Genomic DNA, 12,477 nt, shown 5'->3' with positions numbered 1-12,477 from the left:
AGATTATCTTACTAGTAATCTATCTTGTTTGGTTATACAAACCATCTCATCTCATCTAATAATTATAACTTTCTCGAATTTTCACATAAAATATAATAAATAATTCAATTTTTAAAAATTTAAAAATAAAAATAATATAAAAAATTATATTCTAATAAAAATATTATTTAACTTTTAACTTTTACGTAACCAAATGAGAACTTATGAATCTCACAATATTTATAATTTTCTAAGTGAATTTATCGAATTATATTAAATACTGAATAAATATTATAAGATATATTTTATGTATCTATTTCTCTCATCTTATGTGAAGAGTTTAGTTAAAAACTATAGGGATCACAACTCTTTCTACCCCTCAAGTCTATCTCTAAATCCTAAAAAGTCCTTGAAAATGACGCGATTGTAATTTGTGATGGGTTGGGAATTCACTAGAAAAGATGAGGGATTGTGTAAATCCTATCCACAAAAGTCTCTTTCTTTTCTTAAACAGTAATATTAGATATAGTTATAGGATACAAGTATTATATAATTATTTAAAAAAAATAAGATTTATTATTAAAATATTAATTTTTTTATTTAAATATCTTATTTACTCATTTTTTTTAAAAAGACTACGCAATATTTGTACACTTTATAACTATAAATATCATTTTTCTTTTTTTAAAAGGTAGATAAGTAAGACTTTGGAAGATAATCCACTAGCAGTTGGTGAAATCTTATCTGACCATTCCTTTCCATTATTGGGTTCATCAAGTTATAATCTTTAAATAAAGATTTACATGTGATTTGGAAGTGCCAGATCTATTACCGTTTGTACCCAAATTTAAGAATTGGCAAAGGAAAAAGGAAATTATAAACAAAAGAGATTCTTGATCTTGCAAGAAATGGTTAATCAAGTACTGGGTTTTGTTTGTTTTTGATCATTGGTTTCCCGTTTTGGGCCAAAGGGATCAAATTAAAATAATATAATGCTGATATTTTACGACTATTTTATATATATCTCATTGCTTGTGTGCTTTAGATCTGAGCTAAGGAGGGCCTGTTGGCCCTGACGGCTGACACAAAGTCCTCCTTAATAAAAACCACATCAGAGGAAAATCTGCAGCTCATAACAGGTATCTAACACCCCCTTCTCCATAACACTAAGGGGTGTTGGAATCTGGTTAGGAGAATCAAACTAGGTAACATAAAAGATTCTCATCCCATTTATTTTTCTTCGATGAATACTAAAATGTAACTGAATTATTGGGTTTTCCTTATTTTACTGAAAGAATCGAAGTGCTTCCAAGGTTGTGGTCTAGTACTGCTGGAAATATGGATGATTTTCCAAAGGTTTTGTGTGGGTGGAGCTGGGAGGAGAACAAGTTGTTTGAGCTCGCTTTGGCAGTGGTTGATGAACAGGACCCAAATCGGTGGGAAGTGGTTGCAGCCATGGTTGGGGGCAACAAAAGTGCAGAGGATGTCCAGAAACATTATGTGACCCTTTTGGAGGATTTGCAGATTATAGAATCTGGAAAGCTGGACCATAAACTGGTGGAAACTCAGCCCTCTGTGGAAGTTGATTCTCAATCCATATGCTGGAGTGATGAAGATAACACGTATGCTATTCTCTCTTGTTGCAGCTCAATAACTTCAATCTCCCTCTCTCTTTTTATTTATCTTAGATTTGCTTTGCATGTTCACGTTTTTCATTTTTGTCTTTCGTATATTCATGAATCAATTTTTTGTCTTTATCACTGTTCCAATCTCATAAAAAATAAAAATAAAAAAAAGATACCAGGTTTACTGTAGTCTTCAAGGGAAATATTCCCTTCTTGTTCTTTTCTTTGGTCTGTAATCTATCATTTTCTCAGAATATTCTCAATTGAATTAAATTAGACTTTTGGAAATGTATTCTTCATCCAAAGAAGGGGAGGACGATCTTGTAATAAAAAGCTGTATATCGAGTTTCATATCCCTTATCTTTGATTCTCGTAGTTGTGTATTAAGAATGTCTTAAAGACTTGATGCATCCTCTTCTTCATGTTCTAAACATTCTCTGTTCGACTAGGCAAAGTAAAATTATTTGGGTTAGCTGCAAGCCTGCAATCGGTCCTGCTTTTCTACCATGAATCTGTCTTTTCAGATTCCTGACTGCCTTTATTTGCATAATATTTGGCGTTCCTATTCTCACAGCTTCTCAATTCACTTGGATGGGGGAAGCTGTACGCTTAAGATTATCATTCTAATGGCTTAAACAGATAGAGGACATAAGATCCAGACAGTCTGCTTGATCTGAATTTCTTGTTTAAATTGAAGAATTGAGTGGTTTTTTGTTTTGGACTAGTTGGATTGCAGATATAAAGTTCTAACTCAAAAGCTTAACGACTTCTCTACTTCATTTGTTGATCTTTTGCCAAGGTAAAAATGATGCCTGCATTAAAAGGTTCATCTGTTTGATTGTTTCCTTCAAAATAGCTTGGAGTAAGTTGTTGGTCGATTCAGATATTCTATAGTTCTTAACTAAACTCCAAGGCCTAGAGTGAGAGATAGACACATTAAAATGGGCCCATAGCATTTAATGTCGTTTAATGTTGTCTGAGCAATTCTCTCAGACAACTATAAATACTATAGGGTTCACTTCATGTGCTTATTTCTCTCCTATTCTAAACTCTAGAGTTCTTGAGAAACTCTAATGAGACAGCTTTCCTATACATCTGGTGTAAAACTTGAAAAACTGAAAAGAGAATACAGAGAGCTCATAATCTTCAGCCAGATGCCTTATGCCTGCAATCAGTAGCTGCTAGAGATTAGTAGTTTGCTAGGTGTACGATATGGATCCAATCGTTTCATCCATACATATTTGATGAAATTATCTTAATTCATTTGAGTCGATTGGTTCTGTGTTTTACAAGTAATTATTAGGTAGTCTTGAAGTACGAACATGGACTCATATCCTATCAATTCATTAAAAATAATTGCATATATAAGCAGTTTCAATAACATAACGTTTTGTGATCGAGATGGAGCACCACATCATCAATATTCCGAGAGTATCTAATAATTTTCCATTATTCACGACGTCTTTTGGTTTCTGATTTTGTGGTTCTTTGATTTCAGCCTTCTTGTTAGATTAGACATAAACTGATCTTTGCAACCAACGGGGGGGCTATTTACTGAAGCAGAGCGGTTTCTCTACGAGTCTACAGAAACATGTTCAGTGAGAACACAGAGCTTGCCTAAACACAGCTGCTGGTTATGGTTAGTGCATCATGCAGAAGTTTCCCTTTTTTGTAACACTGATGAAAGTCTGTGCAATTGCTAGCAGGCCATAAAAGACAGCTTCCAAACCGTAAATAGCAGGAAATGAATTTAAATCATTGTTCATCAACTTGGTCTCAAAACGTATATTTCCAGTCTTAGCTTCGCCCTGCTTCTTTAAGAAACGCAATAATTTGGACATTAATTTGGATGTTGAGTTGTGAATAGTAGTATTTTGTGAATTTTATTGACATTTTAACTCTTTTAAGTTGAGATGAGATTAACTTTTTTATGAGAAGTTGAAAAAGTAGTGGATCTATTAATAATTCATTTGGAGAAATGATATTTGCAGTCATAGTTGTGTAAGCGTCGTGCAGTCTTTTTGAATAAAGTAAATTAATACGGGATCCATATAAAAAAAATTAACTTTTTAATCGTGGACCATACTATTTTTCAAAACGATTGCGTGGCATTTGCACATTTCACAACTGTATATAGCATTACTCAACATTTATATTATAGAGCCTTTTGTCCAAACTTTAAGACCTATAATAGGAGCGAACGACGCATTAAGTAGACTTCACAACAGTTTGAGCTGAAAAGATCTGTTTGGATTCTTAGGTACTGTTTGGCCACAAAGAATTTTCATTTCAAACATAAAATTCTCATCTCATCATTACAACTTTCCCAAATCTTCATACAAAATATAATAAACAATTTAATTTTTTTCTTATTTTTTTCAAATTCCAAAATAATAATAATAATAAAATATAATATTTTAATATTTAATATTAAAATTCAAAATTCTCATATGAGAAATCTCAGTGGTCAAGCAGAACTTTAGAATATTTTAATATATTGTGAATAGTACTGAAGTAGTTTGAATTAAGATGTTTTATTAAATTTTGATAAATAAGAGAGAAGAAGTTAAAACAAAAATATTATAAAGATAAAAAATTATTTGAATATGATTTTTTAATATCATCTTTATTTTGAAAATTTGGAAAAGTAATATTATTTTTTTGTATTTTGTTTGGGAGTTTGAAAAAGTTGTAATGATTATATAATATGATTAAATGAGAAATTTGAAGATTTGAAACTAAAACTATTCCATATTTAAATGATGTTTGGAAAAAAAATATATGATAATATTTTAGAAGCACAGTTATGCCGACAAACAGATTCGTTGTGGAGTTTTCAGTGTCGCGACTCTCCCCTACTATATGTCCTAACGTTGAGCCAATGTCTGGGCTGGCGTGAGAGGACCGAAAACTAATACATTCGCATACCCGGAATGGTTTTGCAGTCAATAATGCAATAAAAGAATAGAATTTCAAAACCCATGATTCTCATTTTTCATTGGCATGACTCTTATCGCTCTTGGTCTTGGCGGTGACTATAGTAACATTCCACCTGCTTAGAAATATCGGATTAGAAAGACGTGGATGATACGACATGAACCCATAAGCGTTCCCTCCAATCGAATTTGAGCTATAATCTGAACATTTTGTTGGCATGATTCCCATATAGCAATGTCTGCTGCGTGCAGCAGTGGTGTAAACAAGTCCACAAAGCTAAATAAAATAAATTACAGGAATAGTTAAATTACAGCAGTGGTGTACTCGGTCACCTGCTCCTGCTAGTTTCTGATCACCACATGATGGCATATCCAGGCCCATATTCTCATTCGGGAGATCCATTATTAGACAAAACCCAAGCTTCAAAGACTAATAAATATGATAAAATCTTAATTGAAAATAAATCATAAATTATATTTAAATATAACACAATAAAATTTTATTTGAGAAAGGAAAATGCTACTCTTCTCAGTGGGAGCTCGATCTCGCTGGACTTTTTTATTTTTTATTTAGTGATGAATGAAGTGTTTTTCTAGTGATATTACGAATTTTTTTTTAAATATTTAAAAGTGTTAAAAAATATATGTAAAAGGAAAGCAGAAAAAAAAACATATAAAATACACTAGCGGAAGCTCCGAGTAGTGGTTGTAGAGCCACTACTCAGAGCTTCGAGTAGTCTTTATTTTTTTAACTGTTTAATTGTTAATGTATTGAATTGATTAAACCGTTTATGAATCCTTAGACAACTAATACCAATAATTGAAAGTGAATTTATATTCGGATTTAAACCGAAGACCTATTACATACCTAATCATTTAACAGGAATCCAACGACCCCTAAACCACCGCACATTTGGTGGTGAAGATCCAAAATATTAAATGTTTAAACCTTTTTTCACCCTTCTTTGAACCACTCTCCTTTGAGAGAGGACAAGGATGAATAACAAGAAAGCCTCGCACTTTGTGTTTGTGGTTATATTTGTAACATCTATGAAAATATACTCCTTTGAAACTATATAATTTTGGCAATATAAGACCATATCACCCTATCTTAACTCATAATTTAGAAAAGCTAAAAGTCTACATATTTAAGCATGAAGTATTGTTATTATATGCCTAATTAGAGCTTTCATCGTTCTTTCCATTCCATAAATTTAGTTTATCCTGCAATTTAATCTCACCAATTTTGAAACCCACGAGAGATTTTGAAAACTAAAAGGTTTGGACTCAATTTTGTAGTAATTATGCTTGTCCAACTACAGAAACCTTTTTTTTTAATGGAAAAGATGAACTTCATTAACTTAAAGAAATAGCAGAAGCCTGCCTACAACCTGGTTGAAAAACCAGTTCAATAGCATTTGTTTCTAACTCTAAAGATGCCTTAGCAAGAGAATGAGCAAATACATTGCCACTTCGTTTAACAAAATAGCTTTCCAACTACTAAGATTTGAAAGATGAACTTTAGTATCATTGAGAATCATTCCCACTCTATCACCTCTGTCACTTTGCTGTTGAAGACCAAGAACAACTTGTCTTGAATCACCTTCTAGAATAACTAAGCTCAACCCCAGTTCAAATGCCAAACCAATAACATAAAAAGCTCCATGAGCCTTTGCCAGCAGTGGATCAAAATAGACTAGCTTTTGACAGCTTTTTAGTAGCAAGAACCTGACCCTCATGATCTCGAGCCACAATTCCATACCCTGCTCTTCCCTTTGCCTCAGATAAGGCAACATCTCAATTTATCTTGACTTGACCAGATGGAGGAGGAGACCACCTCATACCTTCTACCATGGACACACTAGAGATGGCATTGGAACCAAGCTGGACAGCTTGAAACTGAGCAACCAATTCCTTTGCCTTGCTAGCTAGAACAGAAGGATGATCAAATAAGCCTTAAAAAAGGAACTTATTCCTTCTGTGCTATATACTCCTGGCTGTAACTACAAAACCTATGCATGACCCTATTTATCTCTCTTAGAAGGGCATTAGGCAATTTAAAAACTTCCTTACAGAAAGTAGGGAGAGCTTGTATGACAGCCTTTAAGAGGATCTCCTTCCCTGCCTGGGATAAGAGCTTAGTTTCCCAATGGCTAATACAAGTTCTAACTCCATCTAATATTCCTTTGAAAGCTTGATACCTTGACCTGCCAATGAGCACAGGTAAGCAAGGGTATGTTTCATAGCAAGAAGTGGATCTGAGCCCAACCATCCCCAATATATACTCCTTAGTCAACCTCTTAGTGTTTTTACTGAAAAATATGGAGGTTTTGTCTATGTATAGTTTTTGCCCTAATGCCCTTTCATAAAGACAAAGCATTTCAAGAATTTTAGCCCATTCCATTGCATTTGCTCGACAACACAACAAGCTATCATCAGCAAAGAAGAGGTGATTGATGCTGAGATTACCCCTACCAAAAGGAAAGCCATGGATCTATTTCAACATGATTCAAAAGGGAACTTAGAGCCTTAGCAACCAAAATAAAAAGATAAGGGGATATAGGATCCCCTTGTCTTATGCCCCTAGTAGGTTGGAACTAGCCTTGAGGAGAGCCACTAAAGAGCAGGGAATAAGAAATAGATTCAACACACTTCATAACCAACCTAATCCATCTGCCATTGAAGCCCAACTTGCTCATGACCTCAGCCAAAAAACTCCACTCTACTCTATCATAAGTCTTGTTCATGTCCAACTTCAAAGCCATATACCCTTGTTGCCCCTTCCCTTTAGAATTCATCAAATGCAAGGTCTCAAAACCCACAATAACACTGTCAAGGATCAACCTTCCAGGCACAAAGGCACTTTGTGTAACGGATATAATTCGAGGAAGTATAAGTTTAAGCTTGTTGGCAAGGACTTTAGATATCACTTTGCACAGTACATTACACAAAGAGATATGTCTATAATCAGTAACAGTTTGTGGCTTTTTGATCTTAGGAATTAGCACTATATATGTCTCATTGATACTGCCAATATCACCTACAAAATTGAGGACCTCGAGCACAGCTTTAATAAAGTCACCACCCACTGTATCCCAATGTTTTGGATAGAAGACTGCTGAAAAACCATCTGGGCCAGGAGACCCCAAGGGGTTCATTTGGAAAAAAATTGCATGGACTTCTTCTTTTGTAAATTCTTTTGATAACATGTTGTTAATTTCCTCATCTACCTTATGCTCCACATAGGCCAAACAATCTGCAATATTAACAGGGTTAGAAGAAGAAAATAGGCTTTGGTAGTGCAAACAGAAAGTTTCAGCAATGTCTTCTTCACTACTTGCCACACCTCCATCCTCCTTTATAATTCTTCTAATCTCATTAAATTTCCTTCCCTGGGTTGCACTTTGGTGGAAATACTGGGTATTTCTATCACCTTCCTTAAGCCATAACTGTTTAGCCCTTTGCTTCCATTTTGTGTTGTCCCCTTCCAATAAAAAATCAGCTTCCTTTTGAATCTGCTTTACAGCCACTGTATGGGCACCATCATTGACATTTTGAAGCTTGGACAATTGCTTGAGCTTATCCTGAACTTCTTTTCTATGCTTGCAGATTGTGTTTTTATTCCATTGCATCAATGAATCCTTGCATCTCCTTAAGTTCAATTGCACTCTCCCCAGGAAAGAGCCTTGCAAGTTATGCTGTTGGTCTCAACTATTTTGGATAATACCCTTGCATTCTTCCCTCTGGTCCCAATTGACCTCATATCTAAAAATTTTGACTCTTCCTCCTCCTTCAAAAGCCCTCTTCTCATCTCGCTACTCATTGAAAATAGGATAGGATAGTGATCAAAAGTCTGTGCAACCAAAGCAGTGATCCAGCATTTAGTGAATTGCCTAGTCCAAGCCATATTGCCAAAGGTATGGTCCAGCCTCTCCTTGGCGAAGTGGTGTCCCTCACGATTGTTACACCATGTAAATTTGGTCCGAAACAACAACTGATCTCAGAATCGGTCTTTCTCTTCAAAGGGTTGAGGGTTTTAGCCCTCTAACCAGTCCGTGAGGCCTTCCTCTGGAGATGACCCTCAAAACGTGCATTTTGCACCAAACCCCAGTGGGTCTAACCCACGTGATACTCATGACTAGCTCCCTAACAAAGGCCCCACTTCTAACTGTAATGAAAGCTGTCAAATTTGTGGAAAAAAAGGCCATGTTGCTCTTAAATGTTGGAATCAGTTCAATCACTCTTATCAACCTAAGGATATTCCTCATGCACTTGTGGCGATGACTCTTGAGAATTTTTCTCATGATGTTGAATGGACGGCTGACACCAGTGCATCTGCTCATATGACCAGCGACCCAGGTATACTCGAAAATTTACGTCGCTATTTTGGTAATGACGTTGTTATTATTGGAGATGGCAGTTCTCATGCTATTACTCATATTGGTGATACATACTTATCTTGATAATGGCATTACTAAAATTAAATTATGTGATGTTTTATTAGTTCCTGCATTGGCCAAAAATCTTTTATCTATTGGGCAACTTCCAACTGATTATCCTTATAACTGCGAATTTTATGGTGTTGGTTTTGTTGTTAAGGAACAGGAGACCAACCGCATCCTGTTGACCGGACGCTAAAAGGGTAACCTCTATGTTGTTTCTCCTCTGTACGAAGCTCACTTTTCCACTCGATTCCGACGTGTCCCTGAAGATGTTTGGCACTAGCATTTGGGACATCCTCAGGCATCTTCTTTACAAGTCTTAAAATCAAAAGGCCTTATTCAAGTTTCTGGCTCTTCTAAAAATTCTTTTTGTGATAGTTGCCAATTAGGCAAACTTTGCAAACTTCCTTTTTTACCATCTACTAATATTACTCATAATGCGTTTGATAAAATTTATTATGATTTATGGGGTCCAGTTCCTGTAGTTTCTGTTGGAAAATTTTATTATTATGCATGCTTAGTTGATGCTTTTTCTAAATTTATGTGGTTTATTCCTCTACGCAAACAATCTGATTTTTTCCCTGCATTCTTACTTTTTGAGAAATATGTTGAGCAACAATTCTGCAAAAAAATTAAAATTTTTCAAACTGATGCGGTGATGAATTTGCTAATCGCCAATTTACATTCCATTTACAAAAATAAGGTATTATTCATCAGTATTCTTGTCCTCATACTCCTGAACAAAATGGTATGGTTGAATGACGCCATCGTACTATTCGTGAACTTGGGATGACCATGCTTTTTCATAGTAGCGTTCCAAAACGCTTCTGGGTTGAAGCTTTTGCCACTGCCACTTTTCTTATTAATTGCCTCCCTTCCACCACCATTGATTTGCAATCACCCTTTTCCATCCTTCACGACACCTATGCTGACTATAGTTCCTTACGTGTGTTTGGCTCAAAATGTTTTCCTTACACTTGGGATACGAAAAAAAATAAATTTGATCCTAAAACCTTACCTTGTGTTTTTATGGGATACAGTGATAAGTATCAAGGTTACAAATACTATCACCCTCCCTCTGGTCGTACATTCATCTCACGTCATGTTTTGTTTGATGAGTCCACTTTTCCTTTTAAACACCTTGGTAACCTTCACTTACCCTCACCTACCGAGCCAGTCCTCTCCACGTTTGATATGTGGATCACTCCTCCTACCCCTTTCTCTAACTCCACCATACTCGAAGTTGGTCCCGCATCTCCCATAGCCGCGGATATTCCTCTTCCATCCACTTCCGCCCCTTCCCCTACACTTGCATCACCCACCATTAGTGCTAGTAGCCTACCTATATTACATCTCTATCCTCTGGTGCTGACGCCACAGTACCCCTGCTACCCACTGATCCTTCCACCACTTCATCAGTGACCCCTGCTACCACCATTGTCACACGGTCTAAGTCTGACATTCGTAAGCCTAACCCCAAATATGCCTACTTGCATGACCTTACTCCCATTCCAACTGAGCCTAAATCCATTCGCTCCGCTCTCAAACATCTTGGTTGGTTACAAGCAATGCATGATGAGTTACATGCCTTACGTGTGAATAACACTTGGACTCTTGCCCCTCGTGATTCTACTATGTCTATTATAGGTTGTAAATGGATTTTCAAAAGGCAACTTAAAGCTGATGGCTCATTGGATCGGTTAAAAGCTCGCTTAGTAACTAAAGGTTTTCATCAAGAAGACGGCATAAATTACCATGAGACCCTTTCCCCTGTTATCAAACCCAGTACTATTCGCATTGTTCTCACAATTGCTCTCATCAACCGCTGGAGTATTTGACAATTGGATGTCAAAAATGCATTTCTTCACGGTGATCTTCAGGAATCTATTTACATGGAACAACCTCCAGGTTTTATTCATCCAACTCATTCTTCTTATGTTTGCAAATTAAATAAAGCTCTTTATGGTCTCAAACAGGCTCTTCATGCTTGGTTTGACAAATTTAGCAGTTTTTTATTAACTCATGGCTTTCTTTGTAGCACTACTGATTCTTCTTTATTTGTTTGTCATTCCTCGCGTGATACTCTTATTTTACTCTTGTTGATGATATTTTATTGACTGGCTCCTCTACTGCGTATCTTCTTGAATTTATTTCCACTCTTCATAGTCAATTTGCCATGAAAGACCTTGACCCTCTTCACTATTTCCTTGGCATCCAAATCAGTCCCACCGCTGAAGGCCTTACCCTCTCTCAAACCAAATATACTCTTGATATTCTCGAACGCGATAAGATGCATGACTGTAAACCTATGGGCACTCTCATGATGCCACGGACCAAAGGTCTTACCTCTCAGATACCCTTCTCTGACCCTGCTCACTACCGTAGTATTGTTGGTGCTCTACAATATCTTATCCTTACTCATCTTGACCTCTCTTATAGTGTTAATTTTGTCTCTCAATTCATGCATTCACCTACTGAAGCAAATTATAAAATGGTCAAGTGTATTCTTCGGTATTTAAAAGGCACTGTAGACCTTGGTCTTCATTTTAGTTCCCATTCTACTCTTGATCTCTATGCATTTTCTGATGCAGATTGGGCAGGTTGTCCTACTACTAGACGCTCCACCACTGGCTACTGTGTCTTTTTTGGAAGCAACTGTATCTCCTGGTCTGCAAAAAAACAACACACAGTCTCTCGATCAAGCTCTGAAGCTGAGTACCGTGCAATGGCCCATACAACTGCCGAACTCACTTGGATATCGTTCCTATTACGTGATCTTGGCATTCACCTCACCTCCATGCCGTTGTTACTCTGTGATAATATTAGTGCTCTCTACATGACTGTTAATCCTGTCTTTCACGCTTGAAGCAAGCATATTGAAATTGATTATCACTATGTTTGTGAACGTGTTGCTCTTGGACTTCTTCACACTCGGCATGTCTCAGCATCTAATCAACTTGCCGATATGTTTACCAAACCGCTTGGCCGCCCTGCTCTTATTAATCTTCGGACCAAACTTGGCCTCGTCCCTCAGCATAGTTTGCGGGGGCATATTAACACCACAAACAAGTCAGAAGAAAACTTACCTTGTGAAGAACCAAACGGCTACCTCCCATACAAAGAACCAATGGCTACAAGCAAGATTACATCCACAAATTATGGAATAGCCAGCCCATCCTCCAGATCATGCAACGACTAATATCTTTATTGTAATATAATTACTTTCCTTTACCGTATGTATCCTAGGCCTCCAATCAGCACAAACTCTCATGTATTGATACAATATACGAGTGTATAAATACAATAAGACTCTCAAAGACTCTCACGGTTGAAGAGGTTTTACAAAAGCACCTTGTTGTAATTGTTTTTCACTGGCATTGAAACAGAAGATTACTTCTGCTCTACATTCCCTGACTACACCCACCTAAAAGGTCCTCCATTTTCAGCACATGACCCTGTTTTCTTACACCCTTAGAGGAATGACTCAGAGATGTT

At 36.4% G+C, this 12,477-nt stretch overlaps 2 protein-coding genes across 5 annotated transcripts; both read left to right on the top strand.

Moving 5' to 3' along the window:
- The first annotated feature begins 965 nt into the window (after positions 1-965).
- LOC122317923 (protein RADIALIS-like 3) lies at positions 966-3,496 on the top strand. Of its 4 annotated transcripts, none has more exons than XM_043135007.1 (3): positions 966-1,184; positions 1,275-1,601; positions 2,330-3,085. In XM_043135007.1, exons 2-3 carry the CDS (start codon positions 1,318-1,320, stop codon positions 2,352-2,354), a joined length of 309 nt encoding a protein of 102 aa, XP_042990941.1. In that variant the 5' UTR covers positions 966-1,184; positions 1,275-1,317; the 3' UTR covers positions 2,355-3,085. The 4 variants fall into 4 exon arrangements, with proteins under 4 accessions (XP_042990941.1, XP_042990940.1, XP_042990938.1 ...); XM_043135006.1 differs by lacking the exon at positions 2,330-3,085 and adding an exon at positions 3,103-3,496 and having other exon boundaries at positions 1,009-1,184; positions 1,293-1,601; XM_043135005.1 differs by lacking the exon at positions 2,330-3,085 and adding an exon at positions 3,103-3,496 and having other exon boundaries at positions 1,011-1,184.
- A 7,662-nt stretch (positions 3,497-11,158) lies between these two features.
- On the top strand, positions 11,159-11,848 carry LOC122274388 (uncharacterized mitochondrial protein AtMg00810-like). The gene has a single exon (XM_043083429.1). The coding sequence runs from the start codon at positions 11,159-11,161 to the stop codon at positions 11,846-11,848; it is 690 nt and encodes a 229-aa protein (XP_042939363.1).
- Positions 11,849-12,477: the final 629 nt, after the last annotated feature.

Source organism: Carya illinoinensis, chromosome 8 (assembly GCF_018687715.1).
Source record: "Carya illinoinensis cultivar Pawnee chromosome 8, C.illinoinensisPawnee_v1, whole genome shotgun sequence".
In the NCBI taxonomy this organism is placed as follows: domain Eukaryota; kingdom Viridiplantae; phylum Streptophyta; class Magnoliopsida; order Fagales; family Juglandaceae; genus Carya; species Carya illinoinensis.
The sequence above is the reverse complement of the archived record's forward strand: the minus strand, read 5'-3'. Positions and strand labels throughout refer to the sequence as shown.